Source organism: Magallana gigas, chromosome 1 (assembly GCF_963853765.1).
Source record: "Magallana gigas chromosome 1, xbMagGiga1.1, whole genome shotgun sequence".
Taxonomy (NCBI): Eukaryota; Metazoa; Mollusca; class Bivalvia; order Ostreida; family Ostreidae; genus Magallana; species Magallana gigas.
Genome location: NC_088853.1, coordinates 5,656,636 through 5,681,835, shown reverse-complemented (window position 1 = coordinate 5,681,835; position 25,200 = coordinate 5,656,636). Strand labels below are relative to the sequence as shown.

The following is a 25,200-nucleotide window of genomic DNA, read 5'->3' as shown; positions in this document are numbered from 1 at the left end:
GATAGAACGATGCATGATCTTAGATTGAATCATTGAGATACAACGGTATCAGATAGAACGATGCATGATCTTAGATGGAATCATTGAGATACAACGGTATCAGATAGAACGATGCAGTTGTCAATGTATATATGTCTGTTCTATGTGATTGTGACGATCGGTCAAACAAACGTCATAACCGGACAAGGCGAGGACCGCTCACGTCAGGATTTAAAGGCAAGAGTGATCGCTCTAGAGAATGCGCTTTCGACATTGAAAACGGAACTGGATGCTAAAGTAGCCTCGTTAAAATGCGATTGTTCGAGTGTTGGCTCTGGATTGGGGACTCTTACTCATCAAACCGGGAAAAGATTGTTAGGTGAGAGTTTTACAGGAAGTTGGGGTGTTCTTGATAGTATTTGGGGTTTATTTGTGGTTAAAATTTCTGTAATTGCACATATTTCTTTTCATTCAGGTCTTTCTTCTTCTTCTTCTTCTTCTTCTTCTTCTTCTTCCATTCAGAAGTGATGTCTCTGGGCTGTGTTGATATAAGATATTTTTCATCCTGCTTCTCGAAAGAAAGAGCTCAAACATTCTTTTATTAACAACAAATATGATTGTTTCCTACAAGCACAGAATATTAAAACCACCATAAACATAGTGACAAAATGTCGATTTATACCTCAGGAGGAAAAAGTGCGCGTTGTCTTTTTAGGAAAATTTTTAAACGTGTATATTAAATTTACTTAGCTTATAGAAATCAATAAAATAGGACAAGTCCCATGTGAATTCAAAGTTAAATTTGAATTATAATAATTCGAATTAGATTATTTGGTGGGAAAACCGTGTGGCATGATGAGACTTATTGCTATTTTTGTTCTGCAGATAGTAGCCTTTTTTTTTTGGGGGGGGGGGGGGGGGTGATTAACTGCGGTGTATTTTAAAGTTTTAAGTAAGTTTTGAAATAATACTGATCAGGTTCTATTTTATAAAGTAAACACACTTAGTGGTACATGTATTTAAAAAAAAAATTAAATGATTTACCAAATCACTTAATATTATTATGTCTATCTTAGCAAACAATGCCCCCATCCCTTCCCCACCCCGGTTCTGACACTTTTGTCAAGTCACGCGCAAAGATCAAAACAGTCAAGTTCTTTGACAAATAGCTTTTCAAAGTTCCTTTATCAGAACAACAGCTAGAACAGAGTTTGTAAAACAGTGATAAAGTTTCAATTGGAAAAGAATAACAGAGTTAAAAATAGGAAGATTCCTGCACACAGCAGGATGGGGGATTTTAAAAATGCAAGTTAAACATTATTAAACATTTTATACAAATTACAGGCTGTTGTTATTCCTTTTGTTCCAGTTCCTGCAACACCAAACAAGGAAAAGCCAGCATTTTACAGCTTCCTAAGCTCGGACGAACTAGCCTCGACCAAGCATCACACGATCCCCTTTGACGTCGTTAAAACTAATGTCGGCAATAACTACCACCCGAACAGTGGAACCTTCATCGCCCCAAGCGCTGGAACCTACGCATTTGATTGGATGATACAGAGCACGTGGAGAGGCGTAGTCTACACGCAGTTGGTGAGGAATTCGGAGGTCCTTGGGGAGGTGGTGGCAGACAGTAACCATGAATACGAGTTCCACAGCGCCACCGGGGTGGTGGTCGTTCAGTTGAGTGAGGGGGACGAAGTGTTCATCAGAACCCACCCCACGGACGCGTCTACAGGACACATCATCAGTAGGCCGGGGTATAGGTCCTCCTTCAGCGGGTGGAGAATCTGAACTCATGCTGCAGAGGCTTTGTCAGTCATTGAGAAAGACGGACACAGAAGACTGTGAACAATTGTTAAAAACGTAAGGAAAAAATAAGGACATTGGTATGTTTGAAATAAATTAAAGCATTGAAAAAAAAAAGAAGAAGAAATATTTTGTGTTGGTTTGTTGGTCTCTTTCCAGTTTTAGATATATACGTTGCCCTTGTTACCTCCGTAATAGTTCGAATTTATACTGTGAATAGTTTTCACTTGTTAAAGTAAGATTCCATAGCTGCCTTATCAAAGAGGGGCAACTGTTGCTTGGTGCTAAAAATTAGAACAGTTCATTCGTGTAGCGACACCATAGAAAAAAATACACCAATGGCTTGTTAATCGCCCAAAGTGAATAAAAAAACCCAATTCAGTTCACTTCAGTAAATGTATTCACATGTATCTTAAATGTAGGTAAAACTAAACACTTGCTGCTTTTCCAGTACAAAATGTTTGACCCTGTAGATCTAATGACATCATTATCATCGTTGGATACCTACAAGTGATCCCGTCTTTTAATTATCAATTACCGATGATAATTATCGGTTCCTCTTTTCAAGGGGTTTTCAAATGTAAGCAGTAGTTATTAAATTACAACTGTAAATGCAACATCGCATTGATTGTTCATTTATCTGATATTAAACATCAGAAACAGTACACAATATTAAAACATAAAGTATTTATCTAGCATAACTCCGTTAACCATATGACGTCACTCGCTGTCTGCGGTGTATGACGTCATAGACGGATCATTTATTTGCTTAGTAACCGTTTCTAAAGAGCCATCTGTCATCCGAATTTCACATGCTGTCACAGTGCCTAAATGAAAACAATAAATATTATTTGATAAATATTGATCTGCATGAGGCATACATGATCAGAATCCTGAAATGCTTTATAAATATGAAGAGACTTAACTCGGCTATTCTACAATAAGAAATCTTAGTTCAATGATTTCATAATCGTACGCTGCATTTAAGAAACTTCCATATACCTGAATAATTATTTGAATTTCGTGATGAATGCATAAAATGATGCTTTTTTAAACATGGAAATAACAAATAATTAAAACATGAAGGTGTCATTACATAAACAAGAGGTCCATGGGCCACATTGTTCACCTAATATAGCATTGAATCATGATTTTTTGAAGTATACACTCTCATAACTGCCGCGGTGTGTGCATACAAATTGAGTAACGCGCGTTAGCGCGTTATGAAAATTTGTATGCACACACCGCGGCAGTTATGAGAGTGTATACTTCAAAAAATCATGATTTAATGCTTATATTTACATTTTTTAACTTCTTGCCTTGTCTGCAAATATGAATTATACCTTAAAATTCCGATCTTATCCTAAGGGTAAGTTAATATTAATGGAAGAGCCACAGTAACAGCCACAAGCGTGAACTTTGATTTTCGCTTGTGACGTTGCAGTTTACAGCGTTCAACGTTTGTGACGTCATAATAAAACTCGTCAATTTGACCTTTGACTACTTGTTGCATTTAGAGGCATTTGAAGATCACAGAATTTAATGGGAAAACACAGTAGAATGTAAATATACAGGGTTATATTTCAAACTATCTAGGCAGTGTACAATAATACATGTAGATCCTTAATAAGTAAGAGTCCATTTTTTTACCCTGGATATTCTTATGTTTATAATCAGGTTCCTTTTCTAACAGGATGATTTTATAGTATCACATGTTGAGTATTGCAGCTCTCAAAATGATCCTTAACAATTGTTTCTATAAATGATATAAACCTACATAAAACTCTGAACCCCTTGTAAGGCCAAAGAATTGTCCTGGGGCCAAACTCTAAACAATTTGAAAGAATAAGTAAAACTGTGTATCATAACATTTCATTTTTTGTAAAGTTGGATTTCCAATGTGGCCCCCACCCTACTCCTCAAGATTTTGATTTGAAATGATTTTAATCTACATTATTTGTGGTTGCTTTCAGTTGCTTTTTTTAGAAAAATATATTTTCAATTTTTTCTACTTATATTCTATGTAAATTTTTGCCCCCACCCCCACCCCTGGGGGTCATGATTTTCACAACTTTGAATCTACACTACCTAAGGATGCTTCCACACCAGTTTCAGCTTTCCTGGCTGATTAGTTTCTGGGAAGAAGATTTTAAAAGATTTACACTATATATTCCAATGTAAAAAGTTCGACCCCCCTCCATTGTGGCTCCACCTTCCCTCGAGTTATGATTTTCACAAATTTGTATCTTCACTACATAAGGATGCTTCCAAACAAGTTTCAGCTTTCCTGGCTGATTAGTGTTTGAGATAAAGATTTTTAAAGTTTAACACTATATTTCTATGTAAAGGTTTGACCCCTCTCATTGTGGCTTCATCCTCCCCCAGAATCATGATTTTTACAAATTTGTATCTTCACTACATAAGGATGCTTCCTTACACTCTGAGGATGCTTCCAAAAAAGTTTCAGCTTTTCTGGCCAAAATATAATTTTAAAAGATTTACACTACATATTCCTATGTAAAACTTCGACCCCCATTGCGGCCCAACCTCAACCCCACCCATGATTTTCACAACTTTGAATCTACACTACATTAGGGAGGTTCCACACAAGATTCAGCTTTCCATGCTGATTGGTATCTGAGAAGAAGATTTTTAAAGATTTACTTTATATATTCTATGTAAAACTTTGACACCCCCCCCCCCCATTGTTGCCCCACCTTATCCCCTGGGATAATGATTTGAACAAACTTAAATATACACTATCTGAGGATGCTTCCACACAAGTTTCAGCTTTTCTGGTCAAATGGTTTCTGAGAAGAAGATTTTTGAAAAATATGAACAAATTTCAATAAATCCTATTTATTTCCCCTTGAAAGAAAGTGTGGCCCTTCATTTTAACAGCTTTGAATCCCCATTACCCAATGATGCTTTGTGCCAAGTTTAGTTGAAATTGACCCAGTGGTTCTGGAGAAGAAGTCGAAAATAATGTTGAATTTACCGGGTGGCAGTATTTTCTCATTGTATTTACTGCCACCCGGTAAATTCAAAATTTACAACATGACAGTGATATTGGATATGAAGTAGCTAAACAGATGACAGTTATGGCCAGTATGACTGTGTGGTGAGATCTACCTGCCGCGTCCTTTATAACCTTTTGTATGATGCCGATGTGCTGTTCCTTGTCCTCGTTTATTTTCACTAGATCGCCTGTATTGTAGGTTCCCTGGAAACATAATCTTAACGTGTGAACCGCTAAAATTGAGTTAAATATAAGTATAGTACAAATAGTTCGAAGAAGGGGAAACACTATAACCATTACCTATATAGATTATGAATATTCACCGAAATTTTGCATATTTTAAGTAATTATCGTAAAGGCTTTTCAACTACGATATCCTTCAAAACAAAGTTTTAAAGAATGTAATTAAATTATTGAAGAAAGCACTGGGTGTTATACTTTACCCTTACCAAAACTCTATCCACAGAAGAGAGGAGAATCAAAATAATCACAACTGAGTGCTCCATTTTAGATTCACTCGGCATGTACTGAGTGCCAGCTTCAACAGGGCGTTATATCTCAGCCCAGCTGTAAGGTAATCCGGATTTTTGACAGGAACATGCTTTTGGCGTGACCAGACTCTGTCACACCTGTGTATGTAGTTTGTCTTATAAACACATACCTGCTTATATCAATTTGTATGATATAAGACATAAGACACCAAATCCAAAGAGGTTCTAATCTAAATCAATCATTAAAGTATATTTTCATGTTTATTTCATTAAAGGAGTATGGGACTGACACCAAAGTAATTTAATTTTTTTAAAAATTGGTTCAACAAATAGCATTGCATTTTTTCTAACAGAATATAACAATTTTTTAATAGGTTAATATGTTTGTTTCCATGGTAACGGTATCCAAACACACCCTTGTTGGAAATACTTCCGTTCATCAAAATACACCACTTGCAACAGAAATGAAGCAATGCTACATAGTTTATAATCATTTTATTTCATTTTTCTTATATGCTATTTATAATACATTGACAGAAGAACAATTTATTAAAAAAAAATTCTGAAAGCCTCCTCAGTATCATATAATGTGCGACCGAATTTCCTCTGCATGGTTCAAATTTGTTGCTTTTTGTGTTGACCTTCAATGCAAAATGGTCAAAAAATCTTTGTTGATATAATTAGAAGTTTTATTTTTTAACTTAAACGAAATATACAAATGTTATGCTTTCACTGAAAAAGGAGAAACTCATATGTCAATGACTTAGATAAAAAGATATTGCAGTATGAATTGACTCTGGTCTGTTTTTACAATTTCGCGCCATTTTCACTTGATCACTCTTCTAGTGTAGATAAAATAATCAATACCAACTTTTTGTTCAATAAACCTTTATGTGGCGATTGGTCTTCTCAGCGTTCAAAATCAAATCCACGTTTCCTCCGCATTGCCGAAAACTGAACCGATATTTATGTAGTAAAAAAAAGAAGTTTGGGTTAAATTAACTCTTATTATCATTTATATTCAAGATCTATTTTTAAAAAAAAACTATAAAATCCATTCCACTATAAATTTTATTGTTTAATACCTTAGAATTGAACCAACAGATTTAACGATCGTGAATTGGTTTACGTCATTCGGAGTTGCGCGGTATATTCAAAATCGTGAGACCCATACTTTCTTAATCATTAAAATTATTTTCTCCCTGTCAAAAAGAGGATGCAGACAATTAAATTGTCAGCCGGTTACATGTATATGCTAATAAAAACAGAGGTTTAGAGCGACTTTTATTTATAAAAAAATTTTCAATTTCTTTGAAGCGTCACTTCCTGGATACGGCTGCCAGCGGTTGGCATGGAGTTCCGTCCACCTCGTACACTATTTCCTGTACACATTCTTTGACATTTACTACGCATCCATCGGGTACCAAGTAATGAGACAACATTCTAAAAAATAATTATAAAGGAAGAACAATTTCAATCTATATTATTGGGTTTTTCTTTTTTCTTTTTTTTTTTTTTGGTTTTTTTTTTTTTTTTTTATTCTTTTGGAGTGTAGGATATACATTGTAAAAATGCAATTATAAAAGTTCAATAAAATAGAACCAATTATCATTTAAATTAAACCCTTTCCATTTGTTGCAAATGAATTGTGATCATGCCCAAATAAGTTTAGCAAGTTAACATATTTTCTAAATCATCTAGATTTTAGTTATGACAGGAAAAAATTGAATAAAATATGACGAGATAGATTGAGAAATATATGATTATTATATCGATAATTCAATTTAATATGAACTTTATAATTTTAACTAAAGTTTCGCTAAAGTCACAGTTTGTAAACTATGAAATAGACAATAAAGCAAAGATTATTGAACTATGCGCTGTATTATTACATGATTGTGTTCTTAGCAAAAAAAAAAATACCTAAAAAAAAATAAAACAAAATTTAAAGTCCATAGAGGTTATCTGGATAAGGAACTTAAATACAGTTGACGCACGCGCAGCAGTAGACGTTGTGGTCCGCCCCGCAGTGACACTTCATACAGGTAGTGGAGTTAATGAGACTCTCTCCCTCAGACATCACGACCCCATGCAGGTTACAGTGGTGGGACACAGCTACAGGTAAAAGATTAAGGAGGATTAATATATGCGTTACGTCATATAGCTAGTCATGTTGATAAGGGTCTCTCCCGGACTTCACTAACTCAGCCAGGCTACAATGATGGGACATATAGCTGTACGCGATAATATAAAGTTAAGGATTAAGGAGGAATAATACATGTGTTACGTCATACAACTAGTGATGTTGATGAGGCTCTCACCCTCAAACATCTTTAACCCGGTCAGGCTACAGTAATTTGGCTAAGTGATGATAAAAAGTGATAAGGAATAAATCATAATCAATTCATATAAAATATTATAGAGCTGAGTAAAAATTACATGTAAATATGTGTATGTTCATCAGGTGTTAATGTAAGTTTCCAGTGCCTCCCCCTCTCTCTCTCCTTACAGTGAAACCCACCTCTCTCTCTACCTCTCTCTCTCTCTCTCTCTCTCTCTCTCTCTCTCTCTCTCTCTCTCTCTCTCCTTACCGTGGGGTCCTGGCTGACTTTGATGAATCATACACTGCGCTGAACACAGCCCTATTAACAGACAGAATCCCAACACAGACAACAGAGTAGACGCCATGTCTCTTTACTGGTGCAGTGAAGTACACAAGACGGTACAGAGGTATTAATACTTATCTCTTATCGGCTACAAGTCTACAAGTCACTGCGTCCTGCATAAAGTAAGTAATCTCTTTCACAACGTCAACAGATTCGGGTCAAACTAGGCTCGGGTTAAATATCAAAACGAAGAACAAGGATATATCAGGAACAAACCTAGTGCAAAAAATGTAGAATACATTGGGACAACTGCTGAGCTAGAGACAAGCATTACGACATCGAACTGCCTGTACTGGTGGTAACCATGACGTCATGGCCTTGTGACGAGCGTTGGGTGGACAACTTGTGAGGTACACTGTTATCACAACGTCCACCTTTCTGGCTCCGTCGTCACCAAGTTTCCCCCTGTCTCAATTTTAGATATAGGCCTCAAATTCAAGCACCTCTGAGAGATCAAGTTCAGTGATTAGAAAATATTATAGTGACGACGGGGCCTACTGACGTTACGTGTATATAAGTATGCTATTGCAATATCGCGGTACTCTACCAAAAATATTTAAAATACTAAATGTTAAAATTTATAAAAGGACGGGCGATTTATATTTATTCCTACATCATGCTGTCAACAAAAATGCCGTATTTTTTTTAATTAAATAGAAATGCCGAATTTTTTAACGCAACAAGTAGGTACATCGTTTCCATTTTGAGGAAAACTAGTAGTTGATTCAAGTTGAACATTGCTTTATTCAAGTTGTAACATTGCTGAAGTATTTGCAACGTTAAATCAAAGTTTGGAGTTTGAAACTGAAACTGTATCTAAGCAATGATGCCATGATGATACGCCAACTCATTTTCCATATAGAATGCATGAACCACTTTTGAACTTTGTATAAACGTTGAATTTTCATTTCAAAATCTTTCATTTTTTAACGATTTTCATCTTCCGTATCATCATATTTCAACACTGATTCATGCGAGCTTTGCTCCTAAAGGTTTACACAGTGTTTCACTTTCTGCTAGTTAATAACTTATAACATCTATTTACTTGTTTGAAAAAGCAAAACTGATGGGTATAAGTACAAATAATCATGTTGAGACGGTGCTTTCCATTGCAAACAGCATTTGAGTTTGAGACCAAGGTCTGTGGGTTTTTTGTTATATTCACCAGTTTACGTTTTTTAAATTTATTTCGCAGTTTCTCAAGTGTAAATTGTCTTAACAAATCATCAAAACAATTATAAAAGGGTTGTATTCGTTTGCTACATGTACCTCCAGATTTAGTCCAAGATATCTCCAGCGTCTACCTGCTATTTCAAAAGTAGACAATGAATATCTACCGGAGATCTCCGGACTGCAAACGAGCAAATCAGGATTACTTACAGCTCTCCAACCTACCAAACGAAAACACGTGTATAATTTAGGATAGCTTTTTAATTCATTCTTTAATTTTTTCTTCATTAATCCATTATCAAAATAAAAAGTAACGCTTAATTAAATGTTATAATTTATTTTAGAAAAAAAATCGTCAACAAAATAAGATACATTTCGCATAAAATATGATTAGCAATTAAGCGCAAAAATTTCAAATATATGATTGCCTAACAAATATATACTAAAATTATACACATTCACATCTTTAAAGATGTTAAAATAAAAACAAGAAACAAAAGTAAACCAACAAAATAAAACAAAAATTAAAGAGAAAATTGTTTTTTCCCCTTCACATCCATTTCAACAAACACATGAACAATTTCATAATTTCAAAACATAACTGCATATAAATTTTGTTTCTGTCAATGTTGAAAAAAATGTGTTTTAACAGTTTACAATATACATGTAATAAAAAAAAAATCCCACCATTCAGATCAATTGATTCAATATTATTTTTTGACCTTGATCAGTATTGCTGATTTACATATTTCCATGGCAATAACAGTTGTTGATTCTAGGTAATTATATTGTTACGTTGTATATCGTGTATAATACAAAGATAACAAAGGTTATAGAGGATAAGGGAAATAAGTTATAATGGTGAAATCAAGAAACTGATCAATTTCAACACCCCTTGTGCTCCTACACCCAGCGATTCATAAACACCAAAATTGAAAATAACTTTCAACAATTCTATGCTTACAAAAATAAGTGCTTTTAAATCTGCCCTTAATTGACATGAATGTCTTATATTGCCAGCGACCTTCAATCCTATCATAATGTTCATTTTTTCCTCAGTAGTTCACTCTCACTCCCTGCGCTGGAAGAGCTGCAATTACTGGTCTGATCTTCTGGCTTTGCTGCTCCATCAGCCTGAATTGTTTCTGGAGAACTTGAGTCCTTTTTCTTGTAAATTTCCTATAAGCAAGTAAAATATACATAATTATATTCTCCATTACTATAGGTAAGTTTGGTCTGAAAAATTTCAAAACTAGTATTGTTTTCAACAGAGGCTGTGTTGGCAACATTTAAATGATGTCTTGTTAAGTTTTAGACTATCATTTAGTAAGGAACAATTCTATATTTTATTTTATTTTCCAGTGTTTTCCTGCATTTTCAAACAGAGCTCTTTTTGTCAAGAAGATCAATAAGGTCTAAAATGGCTAAAACTATCCAGTTCTTTGTGGAGTTCAAGTTAATTTAAAAAAGTTTATACTGTTGTATGAAATATCATCAATATTATAATATAACCAATTAAAAATCATAACAGAAATCACTGCAGAAAATTTTTTAAAATGGAAAACATAATCATTTGAATTTTCAATCATCAGATAATAATAAATTTGAATAATTCACCTGTTTTGTGACACCAGACCAAAGGGCACCTGCTTCACCTCGGATACAACCAATCACAAACGTTGTTATAAGAGTAAATGGCACGAGATACAGCAAAGCTGGTTGGCCCTTTTCCATCAAATACAGGGCACAAAATGTTGCAATAAGTCCTAGACCATATGCTGTAATGTAAACGATTTGTTCTTTTGATTTATAGGTGATTTTGGTTACAATGCCTGTTTTGATTAACTTGATAATTAATTATATAATTAATTAATGTAATCTGGGACAAAACCTGGAATGCTGTATATAAAGCTTACACTGCTCTTGTTTCTGTTATACTTGTATAACATAGGTTGAAATTAGATTCATTCTTTAAAACATTAAAAAAAACCCAACTTATAACTTAAGTTTCTACTGGTCGGCTGACCTGACAGAAACTTTGTCTCAGTCACTGAGTAAACTTGAATAGTCCAATCCACACTTTACAAAAGTTGTTTCCCTTTGCGGCATCAACCTAAGGGAAAAAACCAACTTTCTCCTTCTTTATGCAACCAAATACTTGGGTGTCCTGTGATGAAATCCCTCTGAATTAAATTTATTCCTTCGATCTGTGGGTTGCCCCATCCTGGGGCAATTAAAATATACAAAGAAAACAGACTTTTAACTTCAAATGACAGAGTACCAAACCTGTAAACTACAAAGGCTACTGTAAGAAATCTATAAGTTTTGCCCCAAAGATGGCGGCCAAGGGACAATACTTTTGTAAAGTGTGGATTGGTCTGTTTAAAGAGTTATTAAAAAGAAAGTTGTGAAATGAATCAGAGAAAAGGATGAGAGAGCATGTTTAATCATGCTTTAATTCAAATTACATGTGTGGTAGAACAGCTTTTTTAGTTTATAGGTCAATGCTTCAAAGCGTTTAATAAATCTGTTACACAAAACGGCTGTCTTATGGATTTCCTTACTGCTTGGTTACACATGTAAAACTGACCTATCACAGTCGATTATCAGAACAGGGGATTAGAGAGCATTGTTAAATCAAGGATTTCATTTAAATTACTGTAAAACTAGCCTCACAGTAGTGAATCAGAGAAGGGAATGACATAGCGTTGTTAAATCAAAGCGTTAATTAAATAACATGTAAAACTGACCTATCACAGTACATAATCAAAACAGTGGATGAGAGAGCGTTGTTAAATCAAAGCTTTAAATAAATAACATGTAAAACTGACCTATCACAGTCGATAATCAAAACAGTGGATGAGAGAGCATTGTTAAATCAAGACTTTCATTTAAACTATCGGTAAACCTTACCTATCACAGTAGATACAAAGTATAGACATCTGCCACCGGTCCTCACATCAAACCTGTAGTTGTACGACACCAGTAACCCTGTAAACAGTCAGTGCTCCATATTATCTGTCGACGGTGTTACAATTGTATATACATGTACCGTCAAACTTGGGAACAACTAATTTGGTAGGGTGAAGGAGGGCTTTTGTAAAAGGATTCCTATTAACGGATTTCATTTTGCCATATATCAAATGGTTCTCAGTCAGGAAAATATCTCTACAACCTAGTTCACCCAAGTTAATTTGAGACAGATGTATGTAAGGAATTTGTTTAATATGAAAAACCTATTATGTTGAATAATGTCTTAAGAATTACAAAATTATACCAATAAATTGATTCATTCAATTCATAGGCATAATAGAAAAGATTTAAACTTTTATATATAGGACTATTTTAACAAGAGCTTGGACTTTGGGTAGTTGTGTCAAACAGCAATGTGACGTAGGCCTGACTATTTCTTTGCTGGCCACTCAGCAATGGCTCTTTGAAATCAACAAGATTTGTCTGGCTTTTGATCTAAAAATACGCAGTTGGTGTATATTTCACTTGAAGCCAGCGTCATTTTCAACTTGTTTTGACGCAAGAAATAGATAGTTAGTACGTCCTACTGAAAGTCCAAGGTCTTATTAAAATGGTTCTACTACTAATTGTAACAACACATGTGAACAACATTTTAAAATTATGTATAAGGCTTAATGAAATTAATATTTAGATTCTCGATTTGCAAAACATTTGTGGTGGGCCATTTTTAAAGGGGTGGGCAGGGATGAGAATCTAAAAATTAATTTTATGAGGCCTAATGTACATATCTGGAAAGATATAGAGGTATTAAACAGTTCATTAATAAGCTGTTTAAAACAAGAAAAAAACCCATAATATATTGAGAATATTTATTGAATTCAAATTAGTTTTTGATTAATTTGCAGTTTGACTGATAGAATGTTTGATGGGCACATGTTTGATTCACATAGAACAAAAATAACATTGCTTAATTTTTCTGGGTTTAGGAATAGATCTCTTAAGATAGTAGACAATTGTCACAGATATGTTATAATTACCTGGGACTATGATATCACCGAACCCCAGCAAGGAGTAGGGCAGGCCGCACACTTTCATAGGGGAACTGCCCAGGCGTGGAACCTTGAACACCATGGGGATCTGTTCCCCTGACGACGACCCCGAGGATGACCCTCCAGTCGCGACCTTCACCATGATGCTCTCCCCTGACTGAAAATTGTACAGCATATTAAATACACAGATGTCAATATGGAAATCAATCAAATCAACTTTGTAATTATTTAGTTTTTGATATGCAGCTGGTCATTTTTGATGTTTTATTTATGATACAGTATTTTTGGGAGTTGATTTTAATCAACTCTCCTATGCAGTTACTCTGGCAAACTGAAAGTGAAACAGTGTTTGGGCCAAAGCATAAATCAGCATCGCTGACAACATATAGTTCTAATCGATATACTCAATGTAGTGTATTCTAAAGACTTGTTTTCAAGGAAACTTCCATAGATACTTAGTAAATTGTCAGATTTTAAATGGTACGAACAATTTAAATATTAATTGTAGTCGGACACTGTATGTATTCCTACGCCAGAGTTCAATATAGTCTTGTTCAACCAGACGCTCGACTGTCTCTGTAAATCTCTGACAAGCACAGAGTCTCTCTCGTTTGTCGGATATAGCCGAACGTCGATCTGGTTGAACGAGACTAGAATTCAATATTGCCCGAATCCATGCAATTTCTCAGAACTATTTCGATTACTGATACGTAGTTTAATGGAATTAATTGTTTGAATATTACACAACAAGATTCATATGGGGTTTTCACAAGATTCCTGGCGGAGAATTTATATAATAAAAATATGCGTAATTCAAATAATATAGGAAAATACTTGCAAAAAAAAAAAAACCCCAACAAAAACATAGTTTATTTGAAAAAAATTAATAATCGATAAAATCAACTCCCGTCAGTACTTCAGTACTTTGATTTTTCTTTGCAAAGACCATTAAATACATTGCAGGTTTCATTGTTGTGTATTGGACATTTGTCTGCTACAAAACATCTTAAAATAAAACTTCCAGAAACAAGTGTTTAGATTGTGTCTCAGTAGCTTTAAAGTAAAATATTATATAGTATCTCTGATACGATGTCAATTTACATATTACTGTGTGCATGTATTTATCATAAAATCTGATTTTTGTGTGCAATGTTTAATTCCTCTCTCTCTCTCTCTCCCTCTCTCCCTCTGTCTCTCTCTCTCTCTGACACAGTATACTTACAGAGGTGATGTATACTCTCTCTCTCCCTCCATCCATCTCTCTCTCTCCCTCTCTCTCTCTCTGACACAGTATACTTACAGAGGTGATGTATACTCTCTCTCTCCCTCCATCCATCTCTCTCTCTCTCTCTGACACAGTATACTTACAGAGGTGATGTATACTCTCTCTCTCTCCCTCCATCCATCTCTCTCTCTCTCTCCTCTCTCTCTCTCTCTCTCTCTCTCTCTCTCTCTGACACAGTATACTTACAGAGGTGATGTATACTCTCTCTCTCTCTCTCTCTCTCTCTCTCTCTCTCTCTCTCTCTGTAACACAGTATACTTACAGAGGTAATGTACGGGGTGATGAACACAAAGAAGATGTCATAGAAGAAGAGTAGCACCATTAACACAACACAGATCTGGAAACAGGAAAACAAACAAAATAATTTTTCTAGAATAATAGTATGTTTATCTCATCGTTATAAATTAGCCTTAAATCCTTGGATTATATATACATTTTTTTGGCGTGTCACAAATTTTGCAAAAATGGGGAAAATCTTTTACATTTATAATATGTGTCAATCATTTTTTGCAATCTAAAGAGTTTCTTAAAGAAAATGATAACGGATATAATTTAAGCGTTATCGATTATTTGCAATTTAAAAGAGATCAAGGAAAAAGCGAAGATTAGATCATCTAAAAAATAACCGGATATTCTGTATTTTAGATTTATCAACAGACAAAATTATACATTAAAACTGCAGATAAAAAAAATGATTTCTGACCAATATCTTGTATGACGCCTATGGCAACTTCCCCAACTTGAGACCAATATTATATACAACTCTTACATGTACTTCTTTTATATGAAATTTTTTGGTATTTTTGCGAGAAATTTTATAGGCACAAAATTTTACATCTTATCACAAAATGATTTGAAGGGCACGGATATGTTCCTTTGTAAGTAGTTTATCAAGTGAAACTGCCAATTTAAATGTGTGTAACACATCAATATGGGTGTTCCTGCATAGTAAGCTTTACAGCATTATAATAGTACGTTTTACAGCAGGTTTTTTTTCTTTAAACTCACCTTTAGGTTTGGCAGTTTCAAAGTTTTTAAGATGTTCACGCAAAAAGCTGCCCCCAAAATGTCCTGTATAACCCAGGCATAGCTGTAAATCAGTAATTGATAATAATAATAATTAAGTTATAATCTTTTTTCTGTCTTAGAGAGTATAACTGTATCCTTCATCATCCGCCACGTAAGACAAATAGCACTGAAATTATTTCACGGTAAACATTTTCTAGATGTTATAGCAAGTTTTTATATAATTTAATAGAGAAAAAGTTCACTGTGCAATGAAATAAAATAATCTTACCTTTCGTTTCTCTGAACCCCCCAAAATATCCCGACCCCCATACACAGGAGTCCCAGGAGGATGTTCCTGTACAGGGGCCGGTGGCGCAAGATCGGAATTCTGTTCTCTGGTAACCTGTAACCATGGCAACACAATTTATTTATAATAGTGAGGACTTAATTCAACAAAGCGCTGATGTGAAAGCCTATTACAAGTAATTTTGATTTAAATGTTAACAGGTGGTAAATCATGAAACTATCTACACAAATTGGTTGCAAACTATGGGAATATTTCTGACATAAGGATATTAAGATTCAGTTTGCTATGTGTGAGTTTTCTTTTAAAGTACATGTATGTTTAATTTTTAACATCAGTGACATTAAGAAATGATAGAAACATGCCTACTCATTTAACATGAATGGTAATAAATTTTTGTTGCTGATACATTCATCTGCTTTGGAATTTCAATTTTATTGACAGAAAGATAATTGATAATTTTCTTTTCACTTCACAGATCAAATACAGCTGTATTAGTTGTCAACCTTTGTTCTCTGCACACAGCAATGATCATCTAAATACTGAAGATTCCTAATTGAATGTGAGGAATTAATTTTGGTGTAAAATCGTAGGAAGCAACATTGAGTTCGTTGGTTTTAAAATCTCGCTTTTATGAGTTTTTATTTTTATTTTTACACAGTTTTGACGGTTTTGAACTATGTGAAATTTTAACAGAAGATTGGTGATAGCTATTTTATATTCTCGCATTTTCATACAAAACAGTGGTACTGTGGAATTAAGGACTTGCATAAATAAAGAAATTTACAGTAGCTTCTGATCTGATTGCTGAATTTCCTGATTTTAAAAACATGATGATGTTTATATTTTCAAGATATGAACTTCAATAAAGTAAATCGAATTTTACTATATAACCTTCAATTATATGCCCTTATTGAATAGATATGGATCTTGTAACTAGAACCTTTAACACTTTCAATAAACAAATAAAATCAATGTCTGAACTTTGTAATTACCTGCTTGTCCAGGGAATCCTGTCCCAGAGGGGTTCCAGACAGGAGTAGAGACCAACGGTCCCCGCAAGGCAGAACATTCCAATAACCACGTATACTGCAATAGAGTGAACCTCGCTATAGTATACACAATAGTCTCTACATAGTTACGGTAATATAACAAATGACCGGCCCTCCCCGCGAGGCAGAACATTCCAATAACCACTTATACTGCAAAAGAGTGAACCTCGCTATAGTATACACAATAGAATCTACATAGTTACGGTAATATAACAAATGACCGGCCCTCCCCGCGAGGCAGAACATTCCAATAACCACTTGTACTGCAATAGAGTGAACCTCGCTATAGTATACACAATAGAATCTACATAGTTACGGTAATATAACAAATGACCGGCCCTCCCCGCGAGACAGAACATTCCAATAACCACTTGTACTGCAATAGAGTGAACCTCGCTATAGTATACACAATAGACTCTTCATAGTTACTGTAATATAACAATAGAGTGAACCTCGCTATAGTATACACAATAGAATCTTCATAGTTATGGTAATATAACAATAGAATGAACCTCACTATAGTATACACAATAGAATCTTCATAGTTACTGTAATATAACAATAGAATGAACCTCGCTATAGTATACACAATAGAATCTTCATAGTTACGGTAATATAACAATAGAGTGAACCTCGCTATAGTACACACAATAGAATCTTCATAGTTACGGTAATATAACAATAGAATGAACCTCCCTATAGTATACACAATAGACTCTACATAGTAAATATAACAAATGACCGGCCCTCCCCGCGAGGCAGAACATTCCAATAACCACTTATACTGCAATAGAGTGAACCTCGCTATAGTATACACAATAAACTCTACATAGTAAATATAACAAATGACCGGCCCTCCCCGCAAGGCAGAACATTCCAATAACCACTTATACTGCAATAGAGTGAACCTCGCTATAGTATACACAATAGACTCTACATAGTAAATATAACAAATGACCGGCCCTCCCCGCGAGGCAGAACATTCCAATAACCACTTATACTGCAATAGAGTGAACCTCGCTATAGTATACACAATAGAATCTTCATAGTTACTGTAATATAGCAATAGAGTGAACCTCGCTATAGTATACACAATAGAATCTTCATAGTTACTGTAATATAACAATAGAGTGAACCTCGCTATAGTACACACAATAAAATCTTCATAGTTATGGTAATATAACAATAGAATGAACATCGCTATAGTATACACAATAGACTCTACATAGTAAATATAAAAAATGACCGGCCCTCCCCGCAAGGCAGAACAGTCCAATAACAACGTATACTGCAATAGAGTGAACCTCGCTATAGTATACACAATAGAATCTTCATAGTTACTGTAATATAACAATAGAGTGAACCTCGCTATAGTATACACAATAGACTCTACATAGTAAATATAACAAATGACCGGCCCTCCCCGCGAGGCAGAACATTCCAATAACCACTTATACTGCAATAGAGTGAACCTCGCTATAGTATACACAATAGACTCTACATAGTAAATATAACAAATGACCGGCCCTCCCCGCGAGGCAGAACATTCCAATAACCACTTATACTGCAATAGAGTGAACCTCGCTATAGTATACACAATAGACTCTACATAGTAAATTTAACAAATGACCGGCCCTCCCCGCAAGGCAGAACATTCCAATAACCACTTATACTGCAATAGAGTGAACCTCGCTATAGTATACACAATAGACTCTACATAGTAAATATAACAAATGACCGGCCCTCCCCACGAGGCAGAACATTCCAATAACCACTTATACTGCAATAGAGTGAACCTCGCTATAGTATACACAATAGACTCTACATAGTTACGGTAATATAACAATAGAGTGAACCTCGCTATAGTATACACAATAGAATCTTCATAGTTACTGTAATATAACAATAGAATGAACCTCGCTATAGTATACACAATAGAATCTTCATAGTTACGGTAATATAACAATAGAGTGAACCTCGCTATAGTATACACAATAGACTCTTCATAGTTACAGTAATATAACAATAGAATGAACCTCGCTATAGTATACGCAATAGAATCTTCATAGTAAATATAACAAATGACCGGCCCTCCCCGCGAGGCAGAACATTCCAATAACCACTTATACTGCAATAGAGTGAACCTCGCTATAGTATACACAATAGAATCTTCATAGTTACTGTAATATAACAATAGAATGAACCTCGCTATAGTATACACAATAGACTCTACATAGTAAATATAACAAATGACCGGCCCTCCCCGCAAGGCAGAACAGTCCAATAACCACTTATACTGCAATAGAGTGAACCTCGCTATAGTATACACAATAGACTCTACATAGTAAATATAACAAATGACCGGCCCTCCCCGCAAGGCAGAACATTCCAATAACCACTTATACTGCAATAGAGTGAACCTCGCTATAGCATACACAATAGACTCTACATAGTAAATATAACAAATAAACTTGTAAACTGAAACAAAATAAACCTCACTATATTAGATAAAACAAAAGACCAGCTGTACCAGCAAGGCTGAAAAAAAACTAAATATTATCATGAATACTGAAACAAAATATACCTCTCTATTGTAAAAATATTGTTGACAAACCTTTTTAGATTGAAAAAAGAACACTATACAGTGAGTATAAAACCTCTCTTAAATAATGAAAAACTTTTACAGAGTGAATTATGTTAAAACATTAAACCTCTCTATTAGCTTTACCTGTAGATTTCTATACATGTATATATCCCTATAACATTCTGTACATGTAGACACCTACCTAGATACTCGTAGAAGAAGTAGAGGAGGACAAGGAAGGCACACACCATGATGAAGAAGATGATGACCTTGGGAATGGTAATGTCTAGATCTTCATCATCTTCAGCATCATCGCTCCTGTCATCTTCACCAGACCTGGTTGATTTCTTGGATGAAGACTTTGGTTTCTTTGCACTGTGATCAAAATATCCATACATATTATAATGCTTCAAATTCAACAAAATGTGTATATCAGCATAAATTTTCATACCCCCACCCACCCATACAATACTCAGTTGACTAAGCTTGCCTACTGTATTATGCAGAGTTATCTACTAGACTTCAATTCAAAACTCAGTTACACCCCTAACAGTCCAATACCCACTACACAAAGTATAACACTACCACCCCCCCCCACCCCACCCCCAACACTACACTGCTACTCACCCCGTGGCTGTACTGGTCCCCGCCCAGTACCCAGAATTCTCCTTGGCCCCCAACAGATACTGACCCCTTGGCTGTATAATTCTATCCCCCCAAACCCACCCACCCCCAACACTACACAGATACTCACCCGTAGACTGTGCTAGTCCCCGCCCAGTATCCCCCCCCCTAAACACTATACAGAAACTCACCCCTGGACTGAGCTTGTCCCCGCCCAGTATCCCCCCACACTGATACAGAACATGGCCAGCAGGAAGATGACGATGGTGCACGGGTCAAATCTGGAGGTCTTCGGAGATATCATAATGACATCAATAGAAGGGCCCTCTCGCTGAACAGAAAACAAATGCTGATGTGATAGGTACATGTATTAATCGTAATGTGTATAAATCTTGAACATTACCTCAGGCGTTGTGGTCGCTAAGGTATCGTTGTATTAATGGTAATTGTATTGATCCAGATATCGTCAAAATAAATACCGCGATGCATCGGTGCATCGGTGGATCGTCCCATCCCTAATCGTAATATGTATAAATCTTGAACATTACCTCAGGCGTTGTGGAACTCAAATAGCATATTACATATTTTTATCAATAAGACGTTGCTAAATTTGAATTCTCTAAGATAAATTTTTTTTCATTATCAATTACAAAACAGAATTAATTAAATCAATTTCAATAATTTCAAACACATCCTTAAAGCAGCAAATAAAACATCTTTTAAATTGATGAAAGTGAATCAAAATTAAAGATTTAATAAAAGTGAATTAAAATTAAAGATTTAATTAAAGTGATTAATTAAAGTGAGTGTTTTCGTGATGCTGTATAGAGGCTATACCAGTATGTCAGCGTAGTCCGTCTCCGAGATACTGGCCACTATGACCTTGACTGTGTCGTAGTCCGATGTCTGATTGGCTCGAGGATACACCTGAAATCAACAACATTTGCACACATTTGACGGCTGCCCTTTAATTTTGCATAAAGAGCGAGGAAACTATTAGAAGAACTGATTTAATATTTTTTTCCGTTTGAATCACCTAGCTCTGTGGGTAGGGGTATGCATAGCCAGAATCTGATGTGCCCCATAATTTATTAAGAAAGTACTCGTACTCAGTGGTATTCGCAATACACGATCATTTATCTCTTGTGGATAGATAATTTGCTTTCAACATGTTAAATTTCAAAATCGAAAAGATCAATATATGTCATTTCTCTTTTCTTCAATAGAAAACATTTAACTAGACTAGGTACCCTGTCACCTGCTACCCTCCCCTACAATACACATACAGTTCCGATTAAACCCAACCTTACACCAGAGTAAACCCCAACTTAACCCTGGATTTACTTTTGGGGTTTACTTGGGGTTTACTCTGGGTTTACTTTTTGAAACTTTGGGTTCACTTGGGGTTTACTATGGGTTTACTTACTTTGAGTAAACCCAGAAAGTAAACCTAGGGTTGGGGTTTACTTTCTGTTAGGTTGGGTCTGATCGGTATTGTACCTTCTGTGTACAAACAACCTTAAATGGCAACATTCAAGATTGTAGCAGCTAGCCTAGCTAGCCTACTACGTTAGATAGCTAGGTTGTATCTAACACACCGAGAGAATTATTTCTTGTTAATACTATGCTAGCTTATATTTCAAGATCACAGCAGCTAGGTAGAGCTAGGTAGCTGCTGCAGGCAGTCTTAGGTTAATGCATACTGAGTACTCTGTGTCACAGGTAATCTAGTACCCTGGCAACACTTTTATGTCACCTGGTACCCTATCTTCTGTGTGGACATGATCAGTATCCCGGCCGCTGTGCCCCATAATTTATCAAGAAATAACACATACTCAGTGATATACCCAATACAAGACCATTCATCTCTTGTGAATAGATAACTTGCTTTCAACATGTTGAATTTATTAAGTATGTTTGATAACAAGAAGACTCCTTCCTTAATGCTTGTTAATTCAATGCTAGCTTTTTGTTGAAAGTCACAGCAGCTAGGTAGAGCTAGGTAGCTGCTGCAGTCTTAGGTTAATGCATATTGAGTACTCTGTGTCACAGGTAATCTAGTACCCTGGCAACACTTTTATGTCAACTGGTACCCGACCTTCTGTGTGGACACGATCAGTATCCCGGCCGCTCCGTATCTCTGGGCCATCATGGCTTTCTCGGAGAACGTACAGACTCCGCGGGCCACGCCCACCATGCTGTCCTTGACATTTGTGTCGTTGGTGTAGGCAGAGCTGTTGAAGCAGCCATGATCCGAGGAAAGGTCAACCAGGCTATAGACCATCTGTAAAACGATAAAATGATGAAGAAACAAGCTAAAAAAAAAGCTCATTATGCTAGCAAATCAATCAATTTACTATACTGGGATCTCTTTTACTATAATTTCAAAAAATGCTTAAATAGGCAAGTTTATTTATGTTCAAAAAGTATAAATAGCTGTAGACTTTCTTTGAAGTGAATGTGTTATGGAATGGAAGAAATAATGAGGGACCAGGTCCCGGCTGGGTTTTACAAAACAACTTATGACTTACTACAAAATTAATGAATGCTTATGAATCACAAACTTATAAATACATGTATTTGCATTTAATGGCTGTGAAATATAACTAATTTAAAGAAATCAATATTAAGGGTAAGGTAATGGTTTTATATAAATATTGTTCCTGAAAGATCATTCCATTATACTAAAAATATATACAAGCTAGTCATAATTTCTTTTTAAAAACACACAGCCCATACCAGGATTCAAACCTGTCCTGGGCCCCCTGAATCTCTAGTAAGGTGTTCAGCTTACTATACTGGTCTGACCAGCACAAACGATTTAAATTGCCTTAAACATATTTGATTGAAACAAGACAAAAGGATGGGACACAAGTGCATAAGTGAACTCGCTGCCATACAAATCCTTATTTACACAATGATAGCATCCCAAAAAAAAATACAGGTATAATTATGCTTTTTTAATAAAATTTTAATTAAGTTAAGCTCTTGGTCAACTTTTATTTTTTATTTTAAATTTTGCAAACAATTGTAAACACATTTTTTACCTTTGTTTATAGAGAAGTATGACCTAGTCTGGAAAGTTTTCCTTATTTGGGGAAGAGGAGGAGCGTGTTAATGGGAGTCATATTTTTTTTTTTCAAGAGGGAGGAAATAGCTCTATCTCTGTATCTAGCTACACGGTTTCAACAGTTTATGAGTGGTTTCAACATCACCTTTACTGTCAAGGAAGCAACGTGTGTTTAATGAGTTACAAAAAAAGTTTGATTCCTTGTAAATATTAAACAAGGAAACCCAGATGACAATTTTATTTCATCTCTTTGTCAACTTAATCTGAGTTAAAAGAGAGGTTATGCTTTAAGGGGGGGTCCACGGCTAATTATGGGTAATATCGCATAGCCCCCTAACTCCGTCACTTTCGGGAAACTTCTCACCGTTTGAAATCAAGTACCATTATTGTTTCAGATTATATTTACTGATTGCAAATGATAAACCGCAAAAAATAATTTACAGAGAAACGCGGGAGGTTTTCTGCTTATGGTGACGGAGTTTGGGTACTCGGGGATATATATATTACAGTAAAGGTGTAATTACCATGTAAATTTGATAAGTATAAATGTTCTAGGGAACCCCCTCTCCATCATGTTTGATCTGCACGTAATTAAAGAGCAATCCCCTACGCAGCGCTGTTAATGTTTACTTTGTGGTCGTGCCGACCAGAAAATACGGGAAATTTTTAACTATGACATCATACAAAACAACAAGTCGTCAAATATGCTAATAATTAAACTAGATTCCAATTCTTATGGGTGCAAATACATTAAACTACGTTAAAAATTACCTATGCGTGCAACTTTGAGGTCAAATAAGTCCAACAACGATAAATATAAAAAAATGATTGATGGTCGATGTGACGTCATTCTGTAAATTTTGATGAATATTTTGTGTAGAGAGAGGCAGATCAAACAATTTTTAACATGGACAAATGTATTTTATAAATGAACAGAATATAATCTTAAAATCTTAGTGTTATACAAACTATCATTTTGCTTCATTTAATATCACATTTATATCATGATAAAATAACTTTTACATAAATATTTTTTAATAATAGATGCATCGTTTTATGAACGTTTAAATCCGCTGATATTTTCATAGTAAGTCTAAACAGTGCTGCGTATTTAATACACATCAAACATTCTGCATGTATAATTTGTTGCGCAGCTTATTCAACAAAATGCAGTGTTTGGAATATATATACTTAAATTTACACATACTCGTAGACATACGTGTTTAAATACTTAGTCTTTCTTGTACTCTAGGTATGTTGTTATCATAATAACCATCTACAATCGAGTCAATTTCATGTTAATGAACTAAATGCCTCTAAGTATAATATTTTCCACATATCAATATATATGTACATGTACAAGACTATCTCTCAGCATAATTATACACAAGTTTGGGTACTGTCTCTATTATACTGCTAATATCTATATATATCAGAATATCTATTTACATGACTGGAAACTTACTGCCTGTGATTTCTCCTCTGGGAGGGGGTGGAACTGAGGGTCAAAGCTGATACAGAAATGGTCGCCCCAGTCCGCCGTGTGGGTGGATGGTCTGGAGTAAATCACCCCATCCTCTCCAAGCACCTGTTAGAACACAGGAAGGGCAGTATTGTACAAGAAAATTCATCGCTATAAGAGAGAGAGAGAGAGAGAGAGAGAGAGAGAGACAGAGACAGAGACAGAGAGAGAAAAGCTTTGTTTCAATTGTAAATATAATTTATTATGTAATAAATGTAATAAAATTTTACAGTAAGTACATACGTTAAGTTATTGTGACAATCAATTCAAGAGGCCATAAACAACTCCCACTTTTACCCGAAAAAAAATAAATGTATTACAGTTTTAGATCTTACCTTGTTGATTCTATTACAAAACACAACGATAAAAACAATGCATGGCACACACGTCCGTGTCATATTGTCGTGTTAGTGATATTCCCCAAAATAAAAACTTTCAACAACTTTCGTTTTCGGTGAGAAAGCGCACTCAATCGCAACTTCTCGGGCCTTTCCGGCAAGCTCGGAAAAACACCTCGAATGTATTAACATCACCGGATGTTAGAATTTTATACAAAATGGAGTCGCTTCCCATTAAAATAAGTATCGGCTAGACA

The 25,200-nt window shown here is 35.2% G+C and overlaps 3 protein-coding genes and 1 long non-coding RNA gene across 4 annotated transcripts; 1 reads left to right on the top strand and 3 right to left on the bottom strand.

Moving 5' to 3' along the window:
• Positions 1–1,868, top strand: LOC105324739 (cerebellin-1). Its single transcript, XM_011423900.4, has 2 exons — positions 1–358; positions 1,349–1,868. Exons 1-2 carry the CDS (start codon positions 112–114, stop codon positions 1,771–1,773), a joined length of 672 nt encoding a protein of 223 aa, XP_011422202.3. The 5' UTR covers positions 1–111; the 3' UTR covers positions 1,774–1,868.
• Positions 1,869–2,008: 140 nt separating this feature from the next.
• LOC136274549 (uncharacterized) lies at positions 2,009–5,449 on the bottom strand. Its single transcript, XR_010712965.1, has 3 exons — positions 5,257–5,449; positions 4,921–5,011; positions 2,009–2,615 (listed from the first exon to the last, which is right to left on the bottom strand). It is a non-coding gene; the product is annotated as an uncharacterized lncRNA (long non-coding RNA).
• Positions 5,450–6,565: 1,116 nt separating this feature from the next.
• On the bottom strand, positions 6,566–8,050 carry LOC136274539 (uncharacterized). The gene is made up of 3 exons (XM_066081618.1): positions 7,890–8,050; positions 7,296–7,413; positions 6,566–6,741 (listed from the first exon to the last, which is right to left on the bottom strand). The coding sequence occupies exons 1-3, from the start codon at positions 7,984–7,986 to the stop codon at positions 6,618–6,620; spliced, it is 339 nt and encodes a 112-aa protein (XP_065937690.1). The 5' UTR covers positions 7,987–8,050; the 3' UTR covers positions 6,566–6,617.
• A 2,074-nt stretch (positions 8,051–10,124) lies between these two features.
• On the bottom strand, positions 10,125–25,200 carry LOC105324741 (signal peptide peptidase-like 2B). The gene is made up of 14 exons (XM_034464922.2): positions 24,941–25,200; positions 24,549–24,671; positions 22,112–22,297; positions 20,851–20,940; positions 20,205–20,344; positions 19,592–19,764; positions 16,749–16,842; positions 15,739–15,852; positions 15,450–15,531; positions 14,704–14,778; positions 13,145–13,313; positions 12,048–12,125; positions 10,752–10,912; positions 10,125–10,313 (listed from the first exon to the last, which is right to left on the bottom strand). The coding sequence occupies exons 1-14, from the start codon at positions 25,001–25,003 to the stop codon at positions 10,179–10,181; spliced, it is 1,683 nt and encodes a 560-aa protein (XP_034320813.2). The 5' UTR covers positions 25,004–25,200; the 3' UTR covers positions 10,125–10,178.